This window comes from Scyliorhinus torazame, chromosome 1, assembly GCF_047496885.1.
Source record: "Scyliorhinus torazame isolate Kashiwa2021f chromosome 1, sScyTor2.1, whole genome shotgun sequence".
Lineage (NCBI taxonomy): Eukaryota > Metazoa > Chordata > Chondrichthyes > Carcharhiniformes > Scyliorhinidae > Scyliorhinus > Scyliorhinus torazame.
This window is the reverse complement of record NC_092707.1, coordinates 236,563,081-236,589,713: the sequence shown is the minus strand read 5'-3', so window position 1 is coordinate 236,589,713 and position 26,633 is coordinate 236,563,081. Positions and strand designations below refer to the sequence as shown.

The 26,633-nt window shown below is 40.6% G+C and overlaps 1 protein-coding gene across 12 annotated transcripts in view; it reads right to left on the bottom strand.

Annotated features, from left to right (window-relative positions):
• Positions 1–26,633, bottom strand: part of afdna (afadin, adherens junction formation factor a) — a 323,280-nt gene that overhangs the window by 15,313 nt on the left and 281,334 nt on the right. For 7 of the 12 annotated variants that reach the window (XM_072503531.1, XM_072503551.1, XM_072503560.1 and 4 more), the window contains 4 exons: positions 20,803–20,894; positions 19,232–19,411; positions 9,597–10,646; positions 2,946–3,080 (listed from right to left, as the gene is read on the bottom strand). In XM_072503531.1, coding sequence (XP_072359632.1) covers positions 2,946–3,080; positions 9,597–10,646; positions 19,232–19,411; positions 20,803–20,894 — 1,457 coding nt within the window. Of the gene's footprint in view, positions 1–2,945; positions 3,081–6,352; positions 6,383–9,596; positions 10,647–19,231; positions 19,412–20,802; positions 20,895–26,633 lie in introns of all 12 variants that reach the window. The other 5 variants (XM_072503518.1, XM_072503546.1, XM_072503555.1 and 2 more) reach the window with 1 other exon arrangement.

Here is a 26,633-nt window from a genome sequence, read left to right as displayed (position 1 = left end):
GTCGAGGAAGCAGGTGGTGGAGAGAGAAATTGGGGAGGGTGGATTGGAGCTGGAGGGGGTGAATTTTTTTCTTTCCACAAGAACATGCAGAGTTTTGTCTGTTAAAATGGAGCAACATCAGACGCTTTCAAGGTCAGCAGTGGGGTAAAGCAGAGCTGCATCCTGGCATCAACTCTTGCATATTTTTCACAAAGCTACGAGTATAAGAATTGGCAAGTCATGTTGCAGCTGTATAGAACCTTAGTTAGGCCACACTTGGAGTATAGTGTTCAATTCTGGTCGCCACACTACCAGAAGGATGTGGAGGCTTTAGAGAGGGTGCAGAAGAGATTTACCAGAATGTTGCCTGGTATGGAGGGCATTAGCTATGAGGAGCGGTTGAATAAACTCGGTTTGTTCTCACTGGAACGAAGGAGGTTGAGGGGAGACCTGATAGAGGTATACAAAATTATGAGGGACATAGACAGAGTGGATAGTCAGAGGCTTTTCCCCAGGGTAGAGGGGTCAATTACTAGGGGGCATAGGTTTAAGGTGAGAGGGGCAAGGTATAGAGTAGATGTACGAGGCAAGTTTTTTTACACAGAGGGTAGTGGGTGCCTGGAACTCGCTACCGGAGGAGGTGGTGGAAGCAGGGACGATAGTGACATTTAAGGGGCATCTTGACAAATACATGAATAGGATGGGAATAGAGGGATACGGACCCAGGAAGTGTAGAAGATTGTAGTTTAGTCGGGCAGCATGGTCGGCACGGGCTTGGAGGGCCGAAGGGCCTGTTCCTGTGCTGTACATTTCTTTGTTCTTTGTACTATTGTAAATTTTGATGACTGAAATGAGGGTGTCTAACTGCATGCCAGAGCTTTTGGCACGCTGTTAAACTTGGCAAGACAACACACCAAAACCAAAGTGAGTCCATGAGTTGCTCTTTGTTGATGGTACCATGCTGGCATCCCTTACTGAAGTTCACTTGCAACAGCTTGTAGATCAGTTCTCTTAGGCTTCCAAAGAGTTTGAACTGATGATCAGCATCAGGACGGCCAAGGTTATGGACCAAGACATAGAGACTCCACATCTTCCATCAACACTCTGGGGGTCATCGACGTCACATACTTCGTATCATCAATTACCAGCAACCTGCCCCCGATGCCGAAATTAGCACCAGGATTGCCAAGGCCACACCTGTCATGCCAAAGTTGAGAGTCGACCAACAGCAAACTATCCAAAACATAAAGCTTCAAGTGTACAAAGCGTGTGTTCTCAGCATCCTCCTTCCTTTACAGTAGTGAAGCATGGCCAACTCATGCAAGCCAGGAAAAGCAGTGAAAATCTTCCACCATCACTATCTCAGTTGAATATTGGGCACATCCTGGAAAGACAGAGTGCCAAATATGGAAACACGCCAATGTGCAGAGATCCTGAGCATGTTTACCCACGAGTCAGCGGAAACTCTGTTGGTTAGGTCATATGAACTGAATGACAACTACATCTCCAAAGATGGCAAATTTGCTATTGGCACAAGAGACCAACAGGTCACCCACGTGTACAATAAAAGGTTGTCTGCAAGCAAACCTTCGACTTGACTATGATTGCAATCGATGCATGGGATGTCCTTGCTGCTTACCGGAGTGTCTGGAGATGGGCGGTCAGGAAGGGTGTGGGAAAAGCAGACGGGAAAGAAATTACCAGATGGTGGAAAGAAAGCCGCCTGCAGGAAAAAATATCAGTTGACCTCAAGCCAACACTATTCATCTGTGCCTGCTACAATAGGGACTGCCACTCAAGTGGACCTCTATAGCCACAACAGATGATGTTCAATGCAGAAATTACTTATGTCCTGGGTGCAGTCCAGCATCACCTATGTCAGACAGATGCCCACAGCCACTCGGAATTGAATGAAGGGTGCTCAAAACGCATTTCACGTAAAAGAACATTTTCACCCTAACAATGAGCTAGATTTGATTCCCAATTCCATTCTCTAATCTACTGTGCTGCATAAATCCCCTTGTAAATATTAAGAAAATATTCAGATTTATTCCTCAATGAATTTGTAACAGTGCAACCTTATCACTTGACCTTCATTGTGTGATAATACATCTACAGGTACGTTGGTTCATCTATAAAATTGACAGTCCTGGCAACATTAGTTCACACCAGGACAGCGCCAGCAGGATATGTCATAAGACAGAAAGATACAATTTCAGTCCTCCAGCCCTAGCAGCAAACTTCCATTGCAATGCTGTGAGCAAACTGCAAACTAAGATTTCTTCACAAAACAAAAGAGAAGGGCCGGTTTGAGCCAGATTCCTAGTCTTGCCTTAACTACTGTGCAATCACAGCGTAGAGTTCCATAACTCAAAGACAACAATATTAATGTAATCTCAAAAAAGCTGCAAGTTGCATGTCTCCTAGGAGATAACCATGAACAGGATTGACTAAAACCTGAGGCTGAAAGACTGACGGCGATAGGCTTTCATGTATTTAGTAGGTTTTGTGACCGCAGTTTTACAGTCAATGAGATGGCCAGTTTGAACAAAGGGAGCTCCCCCACAAAGCAATGTCAGAGCAATTAGTGATGCTTCGGCAATGTTGATTGAGGGATAGTCACTGGCCAGAATACCAGGGATAACTCACCTGCTCTCCTTTGAAATAGGTACTTGCCTTCTGTTTGCATGGGTGTAGAAGACTACCAATGGAAAGAGAACCAGTATATTTTACGAGGGGTGTGACAACTATGATAAAGTTAATAAATCTTTTCACGGTTTACCAGTGCTGGAACTCACAAATGCCAATGTGAAGAAATTGTATTAAAGCGAATGGCTTTTCTGATATATTGTGTGTTTGAGAAGCAGTTGAAGATATGCAAATAGGGCAATCTTACCAGAACTAACTTGATGGATACTTGGATCATGGACAAGTAAAGGAATTATACATTCAAAAAAAACCCCAACCTTTTCATCAGTTTCTCTCCTGGCTTGCTCCTCCTCTTGACGGTGACGCTCATCATCTTGCCTTGCTCTTTCCTCTGCTTCCTTTTTTCGGATATCTTCGAGCTGCTGATGACGTCTGCGTTCTTCATCTTGCAACTGTAATTATTTTGTTGATATTTAATTTTAAACACAAGAATTAGAGCTAATTTAGTTTTTTTTTAAAGCATGTTACTACTAACTTATGGCACATTTGGCATGGATAAAGAACTTTCTTTTGCATGACCACAATGCTAGCAGGTCATCACCACTAACTCTGATATATCAGTATTTTGGCTTCAGAGGGTAAATCACCAGGAAGCCCGTTCTTGCGCTATCAGAAATCACTTTCTGATCAGGAAATAGCCCCCTGCAATATTGAAATTGTGACATTTCAATTGGGAATAACCAGGCAGGTCATTTTCTCCCAACATGTTGCTGCAGAATTTGATTCATTTACAGGATTAGATTTACCCCAAAAGATGACCGCTCACAAATGATGTCAATTCTGTAACAAGTAATGGGGAGCTCCTACAAATTTTCCAAGTAGTACTTTGTGTTTTACAGTTTACTCAGTCCTGAAGTCAAATCAATAATCAAAAGGCTTTAAGTTGATATTGGAACAACAGTAATAGATTTAATGGCGAAGTAAAATTTATCCGAAATGTTTTCGATTGAAATGCAGCTCAGTTATGTGCAGCCAGAAGTTGCTCCTTCTAAGATACAGCTCTATTATCTACATTTTCTTCCTCCTCCCCTGCCAAAGCAGCTGCCATAAAATCAATTCTATGCACACTTCTTTCAGTTGCAAGTACTGATTAACAGCTTCCAATAGCACTATTGCTCTATTCAACAATACCTGAAAACTGCTTGAAGTGTCAGTCAGCTCTTACTTGGGGCAATCCTCTTCAGCAGCTCAACCAGCACTGACACGAGAGCATTGCAGACTGCGATGTTAATTGCTGCATTTTGACATTTCATCACTGTTACACCCACACCATGCTATTTTTCTAACAAGTTCTACAGCATGCAGTGCACATTCAAATGGTGTTCACCTCCACTAAAACGTACAGCGAATCAGGCCACACTTGCAGGAAGAAAATCCGTTAGCAGTTTTAGTTCGAGAAAATGTAGGGACATACAGGTGCTTCCTGTAAGATTCACATTTCTATTGATGATTTCTGCAATTTCACATGAATCCTACACTTTATTTTCTCCAAAAGATTCCTAAATTGCATCTCTTTCAGTCTATTTCTTACACAAAGATTTTATTAAGCCTCGAGGTAATAGAGCATGCATCAAATCAAACAGACTTCAATAGTGCCCAGAGTATATAATCGGTTCTATTAACTTAACTGTTCTATCTTTCACAAGCATAAATATATTACAGCCTGTTGCCCCTGCATCGAGTCATTGCGTGGGCCTCCTTCTATTTGCAGAACGTTCTCTTTTCTAGCATGGCTACATATTTCAGTGAAGCTAACTCCTGTTTTGCAGTCTAGCTTTAACATTACAATTTCTTAAGAATATTAGTGATTATTAGAGAGAAACCATACACATTTACCAAACCCGACATTCTGCCCACATTATAGCATTTACCTTTACAAAAAGATACTTTAAAATTCATTTAATCATATCTCAAACTAAATATCAGACATGGGATGTACCACAAAGACATATAGTAACTGTTTAACATATAAAGCAACTAAAATACCGTCACGTTTGTTTGACGACGACACAAAATTTTTAAACAAAATGTATATTTTTCCATCCTTGGGTGAACTGTGGCAAAACACCAAAGCTGCCTCTAAACATGAGCATGCCAAGCCAGTGTAAGTGATAGTCCTAAGTAACTTTCAGACTCAACATAAACCTTTTTTCCATAAAAGGATTTAAAATAATTAATTGCTGATCAAAGCATGTAAAAGTTCAATTCTCGAGCCATTGCAATGAAAACAGTAATTTCTATTCTGAACAGAGTTTACTTCCAATTGTAGCTAGCTTTTTTTAAAACAATGAACTTCTTTTTGCAAACTAAATCTCAAGTCATTACTGTATGGAGATTATAAACCAGAGAAACTGGGACATTTTGGTTCGCTTGTTAAGGTGCAGTAAACCTGCATATATTAATTCTATGAAATTATGTACAAATGCAATGAAGTATTGTATTGTTTTTATTTTAATTATATTAATTCTTATATTGTGTATTCAATCTATAAATCACATTTCCTTAAAATCATTCAGGAGGAAAAATATAAAAGCATCAATGGGGAATTTAAATTGTTTCTCACTAAGCTTTCCATATGGGCCAGAGTGAAGTTAAAAGTATCATGGTCAGTGTGGAAGAAAAAGTTCAATACAAAATTTAAGTGATCCACAGGAACTCAACACACTGAAGCAATGAATATACAATTACATGGGGCAGGCGTGTGAAGTTATGAACCTTAATCGTGGTTAGTTACACTTCTGCTAATCAAGGGGAGAAGAGGAATAATAAATTTACCTTTGGCACAGTGCTGCTGTATTCTGTTTAGCTTTGGTTCAAAAGCAAGTAGGGAAAAAGATTTTGCAACTTGAAAAGCAAGTGAATAGTTCTTCAAAATTAGAACAGACCAGAGTAACAGCTAATTAGAACCACATATCAAAATGAGATGCTATTTACAGATTACATTTATTTTGTAGTGAAACTGAAAGCAGACTACTGTGGATGATAAAAATCTGAAAATAGGAACAGAAAATACTGGGAGTACTCAGCTGGTCTCGCAGCATCTATAGATATAGAAACAGTTAATGTTTCAGCACAATGACCTTTTAGAGTCATGAGTTTTACAGTACAGAAAGTGACCCATCAGCCCAGATCTGAAAAAGGTTAGCGATGTAACATGTTCTGATCTGCTGAGAACTTTCAATATATCTTTAGATTTATGGTGAAGGGGCTGTTCAAGAGAGTGGACAGTATTTCATTGAGTTTACCACTTATCTAGGGTCTCTGCCTTATATCAATAAGGATTAGTGACAGGTTAGTGTTATAGATGAAATGCGGAAATCGTAGCATAGTGCATTCTCAGCAATGTTGCCTATGTCAAAAGAGAGGATGGTAGAGATGAGACCTGCATAACAAAACTGCTTTTGCACAGGTTGCTCCCAAACATTCAAATTCTGATTCCAAAGTTCAAGATCTTAAACATGTAGTTTTTCTAAAAAGCAACAAAAACCTCCCAGAAATTATGAAGACCACACAAGGGAAAGAATGGCCAAAAGATGGATATTTGACATATTATATTTATAAGGGAAAAATTAAATTAAGTTACTACTCACTCCAGAACCAGAGATAAGTATGCAAAGAGGAGAATAAACAGGCAAGAAAACTAGTTGGAAGAATGAGAACATACCAAATCTAGAACTGAGATGGCTGGAACAGTCTGCAGCATGGATAAGAAGAAAAGTAAAGACGGAGCAAAATCATTAGTCAAGACAGTACCAATAGCTATTTCTTTGATTGAATTTTATTACCTTGGGTAACAAAAATGGAAATCATTCAATGTTAACAGTAAGCTCATTCCTTGCTAGAGCAGGAAGGGCTCAGTGTCAGACATATAAAAGAAAATAGACAGGAAGCAAGTTGTGTTTTCATTTTTAAAAAGACATCCTGAAAGAGAATCAGGAAAAGAATCAAAATAATTACTAATCTTCCAGAAGCCGTGCTTAATAATGAATCTTGAAAGAGCGCATGCGAATAGTCCACAGAATCAAGAATTTTTACAATCTAACCGTACAATGTGTTGTAACTCATCTCCATGGTGTTGCTCAAAAACAAAAACGATTCCCCTTCAACTGTCTTGACATCTTTCCTTCTATAGAATCTTTCTGCTCATTTTTACCCCTTCTTCCCGGTCTGTGCAGCATACATCTATTATAAAAGCAATTATCCGTGCATTCAACTCTCATCTCTTTCCAAAGGTGCCACACTATGCTTGAGATTATGGAGTGCGGAAGATGGGGAGAAATGCAGCACAAGTTAAGAGTGGTACAAAGTATGGTACATTTTGATAGTAATGACAGTGTAAGTGTCAGTATTCACTCTTATTGCTCCTCTGGGCCCACACATCCCGTTTTTTTTTATTCCTTCAAGAGATGTGGGCATTGCTGGCTGGGCCAGCATTTATTGCCCATCCCGAATTGCCCTCTTCTGGAGTGGCTTGCTAGAACATTTCAGAATCAACCACACTGCTATGGATTTGGAGTCACATGAAGGCCAGGCGAGGTAAGGGTGGCAGTTTTTCTTCCCTAAAGGACAGTAGTGAACCAGATTGATTTTTATGACAATCGACAATGGTTTCAAGATCATCATTAGACTTTTAATTCTAGATTTTTATTGAATTTAAATGTCATCATGTACCGTGGAGGGATTTGAACCCGGATCCCTAGAGCATTACCCTTGTCTAATGCCAATACCACTCTGCCACCATCTCCAGAAGGTACTGTTATCAATTTTATGCTTCATAGGGTGTAAAGTCTTTGCAGCCTGCAGTAAATTAGAAACCATTGAGCTGACCAGAACTTTCCTCTTATGCTTAGCAACACGGTTTAAGAATCCCAAGTAATGATTGATTAATTAGTGAGATGTAACTAAGTTTTTAGTAGCATTCCAAGTCATAACTTGTGAAGATCCTCTCTGGCCCTGGGAAACAGTCAATATCTGTATGTCGTCAAACGTTTCCATTAAATTTCAAGTGTTTTTAAATATATTTTTTTAAAAGTTCAATAGATTTCAGCTCTGATTAAAATTTAATGTGTGAAGAATAATTTTACTTTGTTTTGTTGTCCATGAAAGTACTTCAATATGATAGGTCTGCTTGATATCACTGTTGCTGACGCATACACCAGGAAATTATTCTGAGCACTCCATCACTGTAGGCAACCTTCTTTGGGGTCAGCAGTGAGCATCGTTGTTTCACCACTGACCGCAAAATCAGAGCCTTTGAATTGGTTATCAACATTATTTTGGAAGTTTTATGGACATTAGGAAGTTTTATTAGACATTATTTTCAAATTAAATGCTTGTGTCACTTTTTTTAAATGGAGGTACAGACACAACAACCAGTTCATTGTAACAAATTATTTTATCGTGTTCCTTTTTTTGCTTTTTTATAAATTTAGGGCACCCAATTCATTTTTTCCAATTAAAGGGAAATTTAGCGTGGCCAATCCACCTACCCTGCACATCTTTTGGGTTGTGGGAGGGTGAACCACTGCACCACCGTGCTGCCCTATTTTACTTTGTTTAATACTTTTTTGTGATTGGCAATTTTAAAAAATAATCAGCAATATAACCGATTGTTTAGTTTTGTGGTGGCTGCCGCTGATTGCCGAATTGATACTGATTTTGACATCTCAAATAACCCGGGGAACACAAACTCAGACAGTGCTTATTTGAATCAATCATTTCTTAATGTATTTGAGATGTGACATTATTAATGTATTCTAGATACAAATGTAATTATAGATAGAAGATGGAAAACTAATACAATAGTTTATTTTAAAATTGAGGATACTGATAATCTATCACGGAAAAGAATAACTTTGCTAAAATAATGTAACTCTCAAGTTGATTAATTATGCTGTTGTACCGGATTAGATCATCTTTAAATCATCTCTAAATTTTAAGAGGGCCTGATAGAAATCTAGTTTTAATATATACTACGTTTAAAAGGAAGAAATGCTTCAAAATTTAAATGGTTTCTTTCTTAAAGTGATTTATGATCAAAATGGCTTCACTAAAGGTCACACATTTCAAACAGACAGGCAGTGAAAACTGCTGAATAGCATGAGAATAATCAGATTAAAACTCCAGACAGACACATTCATTACTATATGCATCTGGGCATGAGAACTGATAAAGTGTGGTAGGAATGAGATGTTGCAGTCACCCCATACTAAAAATTTGATGGACAGCCATTTCTATCGAATAAAATGAATGATAATTATTATGACTCAATCACAGGCAGAAAGGGGACAGAGCATCAGCAATAGCAGTTAGCTTAAAAATATTTTGAGCAAATTATTCTGGAATCATCTTTACTTCCTGTCTTTAACTATTTCCTGCTCTTTGCTCTGAAGATGCCATTTTGTCTATTTTCAACTTCTCTGTATGGTGCATTTTAACTTGAAGAAATCATCAAGAACTGCAATTTGTATTGAATTTGACTCAGTCATCTGTATTTGCTTGGACAAAACAAACTTTTAAACTCTGTATTTGCAAGCAAACTGACTTGATCAAGAGCCATCTGAAAACTGACTGAATAAAGCTTGAATTTACTTCATGCATGACGCTCAGTCTTACGTTCTGTCAAGTGATATATAGTGCGGTGACACACAAGATACACTGACCAAAGTACAGATCTATCAGGGTCAATCTTATGATATATATTTACCCAAGAGAGGACCTCAGCAAATAATTTTATATGGCAAAGATATAATATATATATATATATATATATATATAAAAACTGCAAACACCCACTCAGAGTACAACAGCTAAGTACGCTATACTTTAGAACACATCTTCCATAAAAGGCCACAATGAATATTTTCAAAAATGAACAGAAAATGCAAGAACAATTTGACTCTCCTTACCCTTGCCCGTCTTTCCACTTCCAGTCTTTGCATGATAAGTGCTGTATCAACATCATCATCTTCTTCCTCTTCATCATCATCGTCCTTCTCTTTGGATTCCTGTAACCGCTTTTGGAATTGCCACTCAAGCATAAGTTTACGGAGACGGTCATTCTCCTCAGATGTGCGATCAGGCTTGTTCTGTAGTTCCTGTATCTCTTTGCTAAGCATCTCTAAGAGGTGTTGTTGCTGCTGTTTCTCCATTTTCTCCTTTGCATCTCGTTTCCAAGGATCAGGTGAAAGGCTATCACTCCCAGGCAACTGTTCTTTGCTAATCGTAAAGTATTGCAAATCCCTGCGCTCAATTGTGCGAGGCTGCTGCTGAGGTTGAAGTTCACGGATTATTGTATCTTGAGGTCTCGGTAGACTGGCAATTTTTTCTGGCCTCGTTTGCTGGATTGCAGAAGAAACATGAACAGGTTGAGGGGGATTTATGTGCAAAGGTGGTGGGCCACGCATCTGGCCAATTTTCCTGTCCTGCTCACGGCGTTTCCTGTCTCGCTCTTCCTCTAACCGTGCTTTTTCTTTTTCATACCAACGCTGTTGTTCTTCTCGTTTCCTACGATCAACCACAGAGCCTGGATTTAATACTTGTGAAGTTGGCGGAGGTGGGGGTGGGGGTGGTAGGGGTGGGTCTGTGTGGGTATTATCAAAGTCAACTGTATAGTGTACTGGTGGTGGAGGAGGGGGTGGTGGCAATTGATTTTCTACTCTAATGGGCTGGGAAACAGCAACTGGAGTAGCCTGATTTGGAGCCGGAGTTTTCCAACGCCCAGGTCCGCTTTTATGAGGAGCAATTGCACTTGCTGGAAGTGATTTTGAAGAGTAATTGAACTGTTCTTGACGTGGTGCGCTAGAATCCACCAAGGAACTTTGATGACCCCATGCATCGGACTTCCTTTCCAAATCTTTCTGGTATTCTGCATCTCTGCGAAGCTGGTCTTCCTGCCGCACCTTCTCGAGGTGAAAAGCTTTTGCCTCGTGCAATTCCTCTTGTGAACGAGCTCCACGCTGTTATGAAATTAAAAGTATATTTATGATGAAAATACATTCTAAAAATTTGTTGCTTTAAACATGCATATATGTTAGAGGAATGAGACTTTTTTGATCATCTATAATAGAAATAGAACATGCCTGAAAAACTCAGGTCTGGCAGCATCAATGGAGAGAAACAGTTAACATTTCAAGTCCATAGGAGTCATACAAACTTGAAACATTAACTGTTTCACACTCACAGATGCTGTCAGACCTAAATTTTTCAAGCATATTCTGTTTTTATTTCACATTTCTAGCACCTGCAGTTTATTGCTTTTATTTTATTGATCATCTGTTGTTTTACAGCTAAAATGAATTAGGAACTGGGAATAAGTTAAAGCAGCAACGATTCAATGTTAACTTGCACAATATTGTAAACCCTTCCATATCTAGTGTAAGGCTGTTGCAGACAAGATCCTATTACTGACTATCTTAAGAGGAAGGAGAATCTAGAAGAAATACTTCTTATCCAGAGAACTTCCCAGGCCTATTGCAAATGATGGAAATGCAAAATTAGCTCACAAGTAAAATTTAAAATCATAATTCTGTCCTGGCCACTTCACTCTCATTTAATTGAATCTTTGAGCAGTGTCACAGAAGATTACTAATAATTGTAAAAATGCTAGAACAATGTAATTAAAATATAAATTAACCTAAAAGGTTAATAACATAGAATTTAGAGTGCAGAAGGAGGCCATTCGGCCAATCGAGTCTGCACCAGTCCTCGGAAAGAGCAACCCACTTAAGCCCACACCTTCGCCCTATCCCCGTAACCCCACCTAACCTTTTTGGACACTAAGGGCAATTTATCATGGCCAATCCACCTAACCTGCATATCTTTGGACTGTGGGAGGAAACCGGAGCACCCGGAGGAAACCCACGCACACACGGGGAGAACGTGCAGACTCCACACAGACAGTGACCCAAGCGAGAATTGAACCTGGGACCCTGGCACTGTGAAGCAATAGTGCTAACCGCTGTGTTACCGTGCCGTCAAAAATAACCTAATTTACGACCATGTGGAAACTTAAAAGCTTATATTCAATTCTTAATACTATGGAAGCACTGAAAGAAACACTGATGCCATTCATTTCTGGAAGGTTCTCCTGATTTTTGCTGCAACTTCAGTCAATGATTGTAGAAACCTCTGAGGAACTGATCAGCGGTTTTTCTTCCCAGGTTTAAGAGGACCAAAGGCACTGCAGATTAAAGAATACCTGAAATTCTGCCAAATTTTAAAATTCACCAACTATAAAAATGTCTAATGAGAATACAATGTAATTACTAGATAGGCCTTTTTAAAAAAAAAACGGATGCTAGAATTCAGTGACTTTCAGCGCTCCAAATTAGAACGGAGATTATTCTGCAGGAAAATTGAGCAGAGTCTATAATTCCAATAGCCAAAAAAAACTCAGTATAAACCAGGAATCTTAAAAGGGTCTGTGCTGGTCTTAATCGCACAAAACTATAGAAATATAAAACTCTGAACATGTGCAATTCAAGCGGTCAGTAGTGTGCATCAATTATCCAGAAATCAATTTATTTTTCTGGTAACAATTAAATATGTGGTAACACTTCGATATGCATCAGGAAACTGTTTAAGTGGCTTAGTGATGAGATGTTTGGTCAAAGTGCAAGAGCACTGCATTACCAAAGGCACCAAGTGAGTAAGATTTAATGTTGATGATGTGCACAAATAGAAGTTAAAGTTAAAACTGGCTGCTGGTGATCATTACCTAATGGCGATATTGGCCCAGACAATGAAGGATAATGTTTAGGTTACAATGGTCAATGGTATGTTAATTGTTACTGAGTAGCTGCTATTCTATTAGTTGTTCAGTTCTATCAACTTGTGATGGGGTAAAATAAGGTGGTAAGCAACATGCTGTACTGCAGGACTTCACATTTGTAAAATAAATTTAGATCAAAGGCCATTAATTGTTCAACTACCACTGCTGCATTAATGCCAAGAATGATTTTTGCACTGCCACATAAATTTTAATGTTCGTTATAATAGTTGAGCACTCCACATGATGCTGTAAATCAAATTATTGCCAGCACAGTATATTTGTTTCAGTAAAAATTTGTCCTTGCTGCCCCATCCAAACTATTTCACTCGTATACAATTTTTAAAAAATCTGGTCTCAATTTTATTCTCAGATTAGACCACAAGACATAGGAGCAGCATTAGGCCACTCAGCCCATTGAGTCTGTTCCGCCATTCAATCATGGCTGATATGTTTCTCATTACCATTTTCCTGCCTTCTCCCCATAACTCCAGATCCCCCTTTTAATCAATTAGGTTGCGCTTTTCATGCATTATAAACTATTGTGCTTACAGTAATGAAACCATGGTTTCTAGATTTTCACATGTGCACCCCCCTCCTCATTGTTCCTACACCAAAGCTGCATAAATGTAGGGGAGGGTATACTTTAAAACATGAGTTGCTTCAGTTACATTTTTCTAATCATCAGTTAACACATAATTGAGAACTATACTATCCATTCAGAATTTTATTGGTAAACTTTAAAAGATGATCATCACAAATATTTCAGGTTCATTTCTTAAACATTAAGCAGCTAAAATGTGCTGAATACCTGTATCTGAAAAGAAAAGCATTGCCACTCCCACAACATGAGTTATTAATTTAAGAGGTGAATGTGAGCAAAGTAAATTAGTTAATGAAAGCAAGTGCCCACATGGTAATGTCACTGGGGAATTAAGACAGAAGATTGAGAAGCTTTTATTTACTTTTTTGTTCTTGAGGTGAAGAATGCTAGTTAGAACCACTTAAGTTAAAATGTCTAGCATCAGCATGAAACATGGTCAAATTTGGTAGAGCAAAGTTCCTCTATTCCGTCCTATGCCTCACCTTAAGTACAGCTGTGTTCCATTTCCCAATCATCCTGCAACCTGCGAGAGTGCCAAATTAGACACAGCTTTGTTAGTCTGATTCCCACTACGAGCTGGATTAGAAGTGCTCAAACTTGCTCACACCAAACCATTGCAGCCCACACAGACAAAATTTCTTCTAGGCTGGATTTGAAAGAGGGTCTCAGATGCAAAAACTCGAGTAAACCACAGCTTTACAAAATTTCCTGGAGTCATGCAATTAAGCCAATTAGTCACGTTGCCCAAGGTCTGCATCAGGCATTGGATCACTTTCCAATCCTCTTGAATATTAGCAAGATCCAGTCTCGCTCGTTTTGTTGTTCCTGCCGCTGGCAACCATACTACAGGTTAAATTGGAAATGTTCCAGAGTCCAGGACAAACTGAAAAGCTAATAACCACATGGTCCTAAAAATGGACTGGCAAAATGGGAGTGTCAACTAAAATGAAGCAATCAGGACCTGATGGCGAGAAGGTGAAACTGGGTAATTAATAATGGGAAATAAAGAATTGGTGGAAACACTAAACAAGTATTGGTTGTTTGTCTTCACTCTAGAAGGCACAAAAATCCCAATACTTGAAAATTGAGGTAAACGGGAGAGGGGAAAGTAAAACAGTTGTCCAAGGAATCATTATTGGGAAAATTATTAGAATTAAAATCTGACAAGTCCCCTGAACCTGAAAGTCTGCACCCTAGGGTCTTGTCAGAAGTAGCTGAAGAGGTAGCAGATGCACCGGCTGTAATCTTCCAAAATTCCTAAGATTCTGGAAGCGTCCCAATGGATTGGCAAATTGGAAAGAGCACCCTACCCAAGGTCAACACCTCCACCCTATCCCCATAACCCAGTAACCCCACCCAACACTAAGGGTAAGTAGGAAGAATAGAAAAGTATATTATTTAAAGAAAGAGAGAATACAGAACTCTATGGTACAGAGTGTTCTGGGTGTCCTGGTATATGAATCACAAATAGATGCAGGTAAAGCAAAGTGATTTGATTAGGAAGGCAAGTGGAATTTGCAAGGGAAATAGAATATAAAAGTAAGAAATGTTGCTACAGCTGTACGAGGTACATCTGGAGGATGGTGTTCAGCTGTGGTTAGCACAGCTACCTCACGGCGCTGGGGACCCGGGTTCAATCCCGGTCCCGGGTCACTGTCCGTGAGGAGTTTGCACTATTTCCCCGCATTTGCGTGGGTCTCACCCCCCACAACCCAAAGATGTGCAGGCTAGGTGGATTGGCCACGCTAAATTGCCCCTTCATTGGAAAAAAAATTGGGTACTCTAAATTTAAAAACTGAGCAGTTAATAAAGCATATAGTATCCTGAACTTTATTAATAGGGTATAGAGTACAAAGCAAGATAAGATGATTTTATACAAGACACTAGCTAGACCTCAGCTGGAGTATTGCATACAGTTCTTGGCGCCACACTATAGGAAGGATGTGAACACATTGGAGAGAATGCAGAAGAGATTTTCAAGAATGGTTCCAGGGATAAGAAATTTCAGTTAATGCTCAATTGGCGAACAAGTGCAGATAGGATGGGCCAAATGTCCTCCTGCTGCGACGTAACAATTCTGTTTTTCAGTGATACTGAATTACATTGGAAGCAGTACAGCAAAGGGTCACTTGACTGATTCCTGGGATGAAGGTGGTGGTTTATGAAGATAGGTTAGCCCTATACCCGTTTGGGCTATAAGAGAAGAATAAGAGGTGATTTTTTTTTTTTTTTTTTTTTTTTTTAAAAAGAAAAATATTTTTATTCTCCTCCTTTTTCATATTTTCTCCCACATTTACACCCACCAACAATAAACAATAATCAGTAACAAATAGGTCAATCCCCATATCAATAACAAAGATCCCATCCCCCCACCAAACCCCAAACATTAGCTCGCATGTTCACACAAACAAATGACAAAAAGGAATCGGGAATCACCCATAGTCATCATCAACACACACAGCCCCCCCTCCCCCCAACCCTCCCAACAACACGCCCCAACTAATGTTCGATGTTGTCCAGTTCTTGAAAGTGCATAATGAATAATGCCCATGAATTGTAGAACCCCTCCATTATTCCCCTCAGTTCAAACTTAACCTTCTCAAGAGTCAAGAATTCCAACAGGTCCCCCCGCCACGCCAGGGCACAGGGTGGAGAGGTTGCTCTCCAACCTATCAGGATCCGCCTTCGGGCGATCAACGAGGCGAAGGCTACAAAATCTTCCTCCGCACCAGTTTCCAACCCTGGCTGGTCCGACACCCCGGGTCCAGTTTCACGTGCACCACTTTAGAAATTATCGTAAAAAACGCCTTCCAGTAATCCTCTAGGTTTGAACAGGACATAAACATATGAACATATAACAGGACCTAAACATATGATTAGCGGGCCCCCCCCCGCAACGTTCACACACATCTTCTACTCCTTCAAAGAATCGGCTCATCCTTGCCCCAACCTCGCGCATGAGGCGGAGGCATTCACTCTCCGGGGCACCTCTCACCAGAACCCCATCTCTATATCCTCTCCCAACTCTTTCTCCCACTTTGCTTTGATCCCTTCCAATGGTGCCTTCTCCTCCTCCAAAATAGCTCCGTAAACCGCTGACACTACCCCCTTCTCCAGTCCCCCTGTCGTCAGCACCTCCTCCAGCAATGTGGAGGCCGGCTCCACCGGGAAGCTCTGTATCTCCTTTCTGGCAAAATCTCGAACCTGCATGTATCTTAACATTTCCACCTGCTCCAGCCCATACTTCACTTCCAGCTCATTCAATCCTGCAAACCGACCCCTAAGAAACAAATCTTTTAGTGTCTTAATCCCCTTCTCCTCCCATTTCCGAAAATTTCTATCCCACCTCCCTGGCTCAAATCTGTGTGCCCCCGAATCGGCATTTCCCTTGACTCTGCCCCCAACCCGAAGTGTTGGCGAAACTGCCTCCAAATTCTCAATGAAGCTATTATTACCGGACTCCCTGAGTACTTCCCCGGGGTTATCGAGAGCGGCGCTGTTGCTAGTGCTTTCAATCCCAACCCCCTGCACAAACTCTCCTCCATTCTGACCCACTGGGAATCATCCCCTCTGACCCAGCTCCGCACCTTCTCCACATTCGCCGCCCAGTAGTAATACATTAGGTTCGGAAGACCCAAGCCCCCTGCCTGCCTTCCCTTCTGTAGCAGCACCTTTCTAACTCTGGCTACCTTCCCTCCCCATATGAACGAAGTAATCCTTCCCTCAATCTCTCTGAAAAATGCCTTTGGCAGAAAAATCGGCAGGCATTGAAAAATAAACAGAAATTGCGGCAACACATTCATTTTAACTGCCTGTACCCGACCCGCCAGTGACAGAGGGAGACCATCCCACCTTGCCAGATCAGCTTTCACTCTCCCCACCAAACTAGAAATGTTGTACCTGTGGAGCCCCCCCCCCCCCCCCCCGCCCACCCACTCCCGGGCAACCTGCACCAACAGGTACCTAAAGTGAGTCCCTGCCCTACGGAATGGCAGCCCCCCCTCCCAGCCGAGACACCACAAAATACTTACTCTTGTCTAGATTTAGTTTGTACCCCAAGGAACACCCAAACACTCGAAGCAGCTCCAATACTCCCCCTATCGACACATTCGGTTCCAACACGGATAACAGCAAGTCATCGGCATATAAGGACACACTATGCTCTATCCCCACCCCCGCACTATTCCTTTCTAAAACCCCAAACTTCTTAATGCGATGGCCAACGGCTCAATCGCGAGTGCAAACAGCAGGGGGGACATAGGACATCCCTGCCTAGTCCCACGGTGGAGAGAAAAGTATAAATAAGAGGGGATTTCATTGAAATATATAAATCTTGTTTGGGGGGGGGGGGGGGGCGGCGCGGCATGTGGCGCAGTGGTTAGCACTGGGACAACGGCGCAGAGGACCAGAGTTTGAATCCCGGCCCTGGGTCAATGTCCGTGTGGAGTTTGCACATTTTCCCATGTCTGCACGGGTTTCACCCCCACAACCCAAAGATGTGCAGGTTAGGTGGATTGGCCATGCTAAATTGCCCCTTCATTGGAAAAAAAATAATTGGGTACTCCAAATTTATATTTAAAAAAATAAATCTGGTGCGGACTTGACAGGGTGAATGCTGAGAGGACTGTTCGCCTTGTAAAGGAGTCTAGAATTAGAGGATACAGTTTAGAAATTAGGGGACTCCCATTTCAGACTGAAGAGGAGAAATATTTTCTCTCAAGTGGGTTGCTAGTCTGTGGAATTCTCTTCCCCAGAGGCCAGGGGAGGCTGTGTCATTGCATACATTCAGGGTTGAGTTCGATAAATGTTTGATTGACAAGGGCATCAAGGGTCATGGGGTGGGGAGAGGAAAATGGAATCACGGGTGCAATCAGATCAGCCACAACCTTATTGAATGGTGGAGCAACCTTATCAAATGGTGGAGCAAGCCTGAAGGGCCAAATTATTTTCTCCTAAATCTTGTGTTGCATTCCAATTATATATGGCATCTGTAGAATTTCCTAAAGCAATTCTAAACTATGAGGTTGGAAAAATTATGAACTGATTTTAAGTGCAGTCACTACGGTATTTACAAATTTATGTAGAGTAACTTACGTAGAGTAATTCTTCAAGCATTTCATGAAGACTGCAAGGCTGCTTTTTTATTCAGTTTATGTATAAGAGCGGCAATAAGTGCTGCAATACAGGTATGGCTAAAGTAAATTAAACATCCTGGCAATATGTGCAAGAGTCAAAATAATTTTTTCTCCCAGACAATCTCTTATTTTAGCGTATCGATGGTCAATTTAATTCCTTTAAACAGTTTAATCTTGCTGTTTGGTTCTTTCTGGTGTCTTCCATTGTAGTTCCTTTTTTATTTTTGTTCATATTTTTGAACTTGTTGTTCCTTCTCCACTTCATTGCAATATAGCTTGGGGCATTCTTAAACTATTAAACATTCAGTTAATTAAGTAAATCCAAAATTAAGAGTATCCCTATAATAAAGGAAGGTATACAGCCTTAAACTTCTGAATTTCACCGTAAACACCACTTGTGTTTTAAGCAGATCGAAACAGCCCTTCTAGAAATAGCTCTTAGATAGGGTTATGTTACTCAATCCAGCTAGAGTCCACTCACCAGCTTTTGCCACTATTAACATACAGTTTTGAAATGAAATAACATCACTTCAGAAAAGCTACCATTTGTTTCATTATTCCCCAGGGTATTTAAAAGACAATATTAGATGAAGCAATATTAATTAAAATGCAATCCCCCCTCTTTAGGAGAAAGACAGTACAAACAAACCCCAACAGCAGGAGCTATCATTTATTAAATAAAAAAATGTTTTTACTCATTTTCATTTCAATTACTAGTTATTCTATAATACAGGGAGAATATACAAACCAGCACTGCAGCTCAACCTAACATTTTCAATAAGAAGTCTTACAACACCAGGTTAAAGTCCAACAGGTTTGTTTCAAACCTCCTTCACCCGAGGAAGGAGCAGTGTTCCGAAAGCTAGTGTTTGAAACAAACCTGTTGGACTTTAATCTGGTGGTGTAAGACTTCTTATTGTGCTCACCCCAGCCGGCATCTCCACATCATAACATTTTCAAAACCTTCAATATCAAAAACACTTTGGATGATTTCTTCTATTTGACTATTGTCGAGACAATGAACATAGGTTTTACCTGTACAGTGGCATTGGTGGGCTGCTCCTGCATCATTGTTCTCTCATCATAATGTTGCCATTGTCCAGAGACAGGACTCACTCGGTCCTGGGATCTGGAAGTTGGGAAGGTGAAGTATTCTCTGGCATATGTCTGTGTGGGAATTGGATAGGCTTCAGGTCTTGTAGGCAATGCTTGCTCCTAAAAGTAGAATTAGCAATTTATTTAATTGAACCAGCAACCATTCATGATATATGAATTAAAAACACTAAGCATAAATATTTTAAGAGGTTATAAGAGACACATATCATGCATAATATATGATTGCTACAGAAATTTTATAAAAAGTCTTTATTTAAAAAACAGGTTAGGCATTTATCAGTATAGATGCTGTTTGAGAATTAGGTAAAATCCACAGACCGGCCTTAGACAAAGGGGTATTGGGTAAAATGAGAGTTTTGAATTTCTCCAAAATACAAACAGAATTGCTAGTATGGTTTATTTTCAAATGCACTTTTTTTTTTTAAACCCCTAGCTCTCAAGATCCCTCAACAGCTGGTGAGAGCTTGTGGCATGTTGACAGGATACTCCACAAGGCCTAGATATAACCCAATTGTGATATCCCAATTTTTTCCCCTGTTTTTTTGTTGGTCAGGAATTAATTTTTCAGATGACAAAGATTACATTCTGTCCTGTAATGAATAGTTATAGATGAAGTTCAAGGCTCAGGTTTCAATTATTTGGGCAGTCTAATGTCCTTGTGATCAAACAAACATAGGCAGGGTTTTAGGAGGTACACTACATTGTGAAAAGTCAATGCGATTGTAGCAAAGAAATAAAAGCAAATGTGAAATTTGGTAATAATTAGCAACATAGTTAATCATTTTGCTGCTGTCTGGCTTGTTGAATTGAACCACAGACTGAATTATGCCACCAGTGTACGGTCATTCCAGAGTCATGAAGTCACTCAGGACAGACAATTAGTAGGTCACCTCAGTGTTCACTGCCCCAATTGGGAATGTCAGGAGGATTCTGAAGGTGGGGGCTGCAGACAGTGCGGTCCACTACAAGGGAGGCTGGTAGCCCTCATCGTCACCAGTGGGAGCACTAATGACGCACAAGCAGGAGTGGTAGGGACTCACTGAAGTCACCATCAGTATAGGGAGAAGTTGAGACATCATTAGGCCATGACGATCGGATAGATCCCTTTCTAGGAATTCCACATTCAATGGCAAGGCTGTGGCATAAGACAGCAGTATTGCCATTTTCTGCTATTAACATGTAGATCTCCTTCAGCTGTAATTCTGTTTCAAACTCCATCTGTGCAGTTGCCTGCTCTCAATTGCTGGGGTCCTGCACGATGCAAGTAAAATTGCTGTTGCAATAATTCTGTTAAGTGACTTCTTAATTAGCTTGATGGCATTCCTACCACTGGCAGGTGGGTTGCCATCGCCACTGCATACCCGACTTCAGAAAGAACATGTCAGGTTCAATGCTGTCTGGTCTAATTTCCCCGATGGTTATATTTAATAGTTTGCAACATTTGTTATGGATTAAACCACTAGTCACCCAAAAACTGTAAAAATACTGACCTCCGCACAAAGGTTCCCAGTGGAGACCGATTGGATTTTGGAGGTAGGTGCAGTAGAATAAACGGGCTTTGCCCCAGGACTTGGAGGTTGGTCTTCTCAGCCAAAAACAAAAAAGTCGAGTTAGAACAGCATTCATTATTTACTTCGGCACCAATGTATGAATTAATTATGCCTAACACATTAAATTAGAAACTTCTTCCAAAATGTTAGTGTTCGAATTTGTATGGCTCATACATGAATGCAAATAATGGGCACCACAAGTGCTTAACAAAAGTAGAAAAGTCAGAGAGTGCAGGCCTGGAGATCAACATGTAAAATATCAGTGGAGAGTCAGCATAGAGCAAATCAACAAAAGACAGGACACCAGATGGGGAATTAGTTTTCTAGAGAGCCTGAAATGAAGAGCCATGGACCTGAAAGTGGTCTGCAAGGGCATCAGCAGAATGGAGAGTGCGCAGGGGTCAGGGAGGAGTGAGGTTAAAAAAATGTAATATAATGTTTCCTCCCACAGTCCAAAGATGTGCAGGTTAGGTGGATTGGCCATGATAAATTGCCCTAAGTGTCCAAAATTGCCCTTAGTGTTGGGTGGGGTTACTGGGTTATGGGGATAGGGTGGCGGTGTTGACCTTGGGTAGGGTGCTCTTTCCATGAGCCGGTGCAGACTCGATGGGCTGAATGGCCTCCTTCTGTACTGTAACTTCTATGACAAATTCTATGTTTGGGGAGATGGAAAGTTGCTGGCAGGTTTTTTTTATATACAAGTTTTTAGCTTATTTATAACAAGTTTAGTTAATCTAATAAATAGAGATATGTCTGGATATATGGCCCCAGGCAGTGCCTATCCTGTTCCATATGGAAACTCCAGGATGCTTCTCATGTCCTGCACAACCACGTGCGCAGAAAATGTCATCAGCGAGGGCAACCTTAGCTCCGGTTTTCAGAATTTGAGCAGCAGCCGGCACCATGCATCCATGATATGAGAACTGTGTGAAAAGCACATTTCTGGATGTTGTCACCCCACAGCTTAAAGGTATGATGAGAGTAAATAGGTGACTGCCAGGCAGTCAAGGAGGATCTGGGAAGTAGTGCAGGTAGCCAGAGTCCATTTGATCTCCAACCAATATTCAGTTTTCAATTCTGGTGAGAGCGATGATTTATGCGGGAAGTGCAGTCACAGCCATGTCCACCGAACTATGGATGTCTTGTTTGCACAGGGGAGACAGGAGGAAGATAGGGAAAGCAAAAGTGACTGGGAATTCTATAATTAGGCAAACAGAAAGGCACTTCTGTGGTTACAGACTGGAATTCATTTGGTATGTTGCCTCGTGTCAGATTCATTGATGCCATTGAGCAGCCCCTGAGCAATCCAAGGGCAAACAGATAGGTTGCAGTCTCTATTGGTAGATGAGATGAGGTCCTGCAGGTATCAGGGAGATAACCAGGAGACTAGCAAGCAGGACTTCAAAAATAGTAATCCCCAAATTACTCTCAAGTATCTCGTAAGAGTGAGTATAAAAATAGGATAGAATGTATGGCTGGAAAATATGGCGCAGGATGGATGGCTTTATATTTCTAGGACATGGGGACTGGTTCTGGGGGAGGTTGAACCTCCACAGACTAAGCAGGCTGCACCTAAACAGAAGCAGGATCAATATACTGCTTGGGAGGATTTAAACTAACTTGGCAGATGAAAGGGACTCGGAATGTAGAATAAACGAGGGGAAGAGTTTCTTCAGTGTTCAGGAAGATTTTCTCGATCAGTAATGTTTCTTTTTATAAATTTAGAGTACCCAATTCATTTTTCCAATTAAGGTGCAATTTTGCGTGGCCAATCCACCTACCCTGCACATCTTTTGGGTTGTGGGGGCAAAACCCATGCATACACGGGGAGAATGTGCAAACTCCACACGGATAGTGATGCAGCAGTGCTAACCACTGTGCCACCGTGCTGCCTTAATCAGTTATGTTTCTGACCCAACAGGAAAGGAAATATTTCTGGATTGGAATTTGGGGAATGAGGTGGGTCAAGTGGATCAAGTGACAGTTGAGAAACTTTTGGGGTACAGTGATCATAGTATCATAAAATTTATGCTCTCCATGGAAAAGGACAAAGAAGATTCTAAAGTAAAAATATTAAACTGAAGGAGCGTCCATGTTTGCGGGGTAGGAACAGATCTGTCCAAGGTCATTTGGAGGAGGATGACAGATGTCATGTTGATAATACTAGTGAGTAACAGGATAGCTATAGAATGTCCAGAGGGGAAGTGTAAAAGGAAATCAGAAGCAAGGAAGGAGCACGAGTAGGGACTGGCAGTTCACACAAACAGAAATTCAGAAGTCTTCTACCAACATATGAATAGCAAGATTGCAGAAAAATGTGGGGTGGGGCCGATTAAGGGATCTATATATGGAGGAGAGAGCATAGCCAAGGTACTAAATGAGTACTTCACATCTGTGTTTACAAAGAAGAATGGGTCAGTGAAAGAGCAGATAGTTGAGATACTGGTTAGAAATTGTAAAAATGTATTACAGAGTAGTATGTACTTAAAGTTAATATGTTAACAGGACTAGATGGATGCAGAGGATGCTGAAGGATGGACAGAAATTATGGAGATACTGGCTCCCAATCGTCCTCAGGCACAGGGATGGTGCTAGAGGACTAGTGAACTGCAAATGCTACACTCTTGCTTGAAAAAGGTGCAAGAATAGACCCAGCAAATACAGGCTAGTCAGTTTAATGCCAGTGGTGGGAAAATTTTGAGGCACAAATAATCTGGTGTAAAATTAACAATCAATTAGACAAGGGCAGATTAATTAGGGAAAGCCAGTATGCAGTAAATAACTCAAATTTTGATAACGTAATAAAAATGGTTGATGAAAGTACTGCAGCTGATGTGGTGTACATATACTTCCAAAAGGTGTTTAGTGCCAAATAGCAAGCTTGTCAGCGAATCTGAAGCCCATAGAATGAAAGAGAAATTGGCTGCATGGATACAAAACTTAGCAGAGTGACAGAAAAGTGGTGAAATGTTCTTTTTTACACTAGAATAGGGGTTACACTGGGATTCCCTAGGGCTCAGTATTAGGACTACTGATTTTCTTGATATGTTAAAGATTTAAATTTGAGACAATTTGCAGATGATAACTTTGGTAGTATTCTGAACTGAGAGATGATGATAAGACTTCAAGAAGATAAAGTGGAATAGACAGACATGTGGCAGATTAGATTTGTAGAGGAGTGTGCAGTGGTACATTTTGCTTGGAAGAACAAGGAGAGGCAATATAAAAACTAAGGGATACAATCCTAAATGAGATGCAGGAACAGACACCTGGAGCCAGTCCATAAATTGTTGATGGCCGTAGGGCAATTTAAGTGGATAAAAAGGCATATGGGATCCTGAGTTAGACATAAAGCACACAATCAACAACGTTTTGGAGAACTTCTCTACATCTCTGGTTCAGCGCCAAATGTGTCTGTTTCTGAGCACTGCTCTTTAGGATTGCTATGAAGGCTTTATAGCGAGTGCAAAAAAGATCAACAAGAATGCTTCCAGGATTGAAGGATTTCAGAGCACAGTGGTCAGCACTGTTGCTTCACAGCGCCAGGGTCTGAAGTTCGATTCCCAGCTTGGGTCACTTTCTGTGCAGAGTCTGCACATTCTCCCCGTGTCTGCGTGGGTTTCCTCCGGGTGCTCCGATTTCCACCCTCAAGTCCCGAAAGATGTGCTGTTAGGTAATTTAGACATTCTGAATTCTCCCTTCGTGTACTTGAACAGTTGCCGAAGTGTGGTGGCTAGGGGCTTTTTCACTGCATTGCAGTGTTAATGTTAGCCTACTTGTGACAATAATAAAGATTATAGGATTATTCTTAGATTGGACAAACTGGGGCTGTTCTCCTTAAAGCAAAGACTGAAATGAGATGTAATGGAAGTGTCCAATATCATGAGGGGTCTAGACAAAGTAGATAAACAGAAATTGTTCCCATTGATGGAAGAGTAGAGAACCAGAGGACACCAATTTATGCAGTGGTTGGCAACAGAACAAATGAGGGGATAAAGGAAAAAATGTATGCAGCAAATGGTTAGCATCAGAAATGCACTACCCGAGGCAGTTACAATCAGGGCCTTCAAAAGGGAATTGAATAAGCACCAAAAAGAAAAGCTGTGCAGGGTTAGAGAGTTTTTGCAGAGAGTTAGCACAGACACAACGGACTGAATGATCTTCTCCTGTGCTGAAACCCTTCAATGATTCTATGAACTAAAATAGCAAGGTCTGGTAATTTATTCAGTTTTATAAAATTGGGATAAACAACTAATTTACATTTATAAACATTAAAAGTATTGCTGTAAGTGCCCTGAATGTTTTTAAATTGCTCTATATTATCTTCGGACTGTAATTGTTATTCGGTACATTACATAAATAATTAAGTTACATCACCATTGAAATTTGAAATGTTAGCAAATGTTTCTTCCAATTGAGGAACTCATTGATAAAAGACGTACAGATATAGATTTACCAAAGCATTATCCAAGGTGTATTAACCATACAGAAATGAAATCAGAGACAGCAGGGTCTGCACTTCAAGCAATTTTCTTTATTTCACTAAGAATATACATTTCTTGCTAACAGCTATCCTCAACAAAGATGGAACCAAACTCAATGCCTCAGTCTGCTACAGTCTGACAAGAATTACACATTTTTATAGCGCCATGGACTTATGGTTGAATGCCCCCTCCTTCTGTGCTATAGTGATTCTATAACTTGTGGTGGACCTGCAACACCTAGCAGGTCCAAATGGCCATTCACCAGTAGGTCTATTCAATAATATAGGTTTAGATTCAGATAAATATTTAGTTAACATTTCTTTACAGAACTGATCCATTTGTGCAGGTTAGGTGGAGTTGACGAATGTGATATAAAATAGTAAGTTTAAATATTAGTTACAGTAATGTAGATAGAGGCCAGTTTAATTCTAGTGAGTTCACAAAGGACAAAGGATTTCAGCAAGCAGGGCAAGGAAGGGGGGAGGGGTGTCTGGTAGAGGAGGGGAAAAGGATGCTGGGTAACAAGAGGCCCAGGGTTAAGGAATGAGAAGTGAGCCAATTAGGATGTATGGCCAGGTCAGGAGGGGTATAGGATGACCTATGGGAATCTGTATGTGAAACTTGATGCCATTTGAATGTATTTGCAGAGATCCCTTTGCCTCGGACCTCATTCATTTCCAAGGGGTCCAGGAGACTGGTTCTGTGTCCCTGAGAAGCGAGTCAGACTTGCAAGTTGGTTAAAAATAAATAATACTATGCCTACAAATCCATCTCGAGTTTTATTGAGGCCAGACTGACGGGTAAAGAATTCAATGATTTGTCATTTGGTGCCGGAAACCCGGGATTTCTCCAGACGGTTACCGACCAATTGCGAAATCAGAATTACTGATTTTGGACAAGGAAAGTGGAAAATGACACACATTGGTTTTCCCCTCTTCTCATGGTCTGATTGGTCTGGTCACTCGCGGTTGGTACGAAAAGATCGTCTCGATGAAATCAAAGGTCAGTCTGGGGATTAGAAAATTGAACTGATGGGATATCTGGAAAGATGGTTTAGTTCCACGAGTGTTTTTAAAACTATAGTTAAGCTAAAATTGTATCCTTGGGGACTGTAGTGGCGAGAAACGATAAATTTTAAAACAAACTGGATGCTGCATGTTAGTCTCTCAAAGGGTTAACAGCAACTTGAGATAACAGGCAGCTTGTGGTGTAATTGGATACCCTTCTTTCGAGTCAGTGAAACTCCAGCAAAGTTACGTTTTCAATTAATTAAAGGAAACCAGTGGA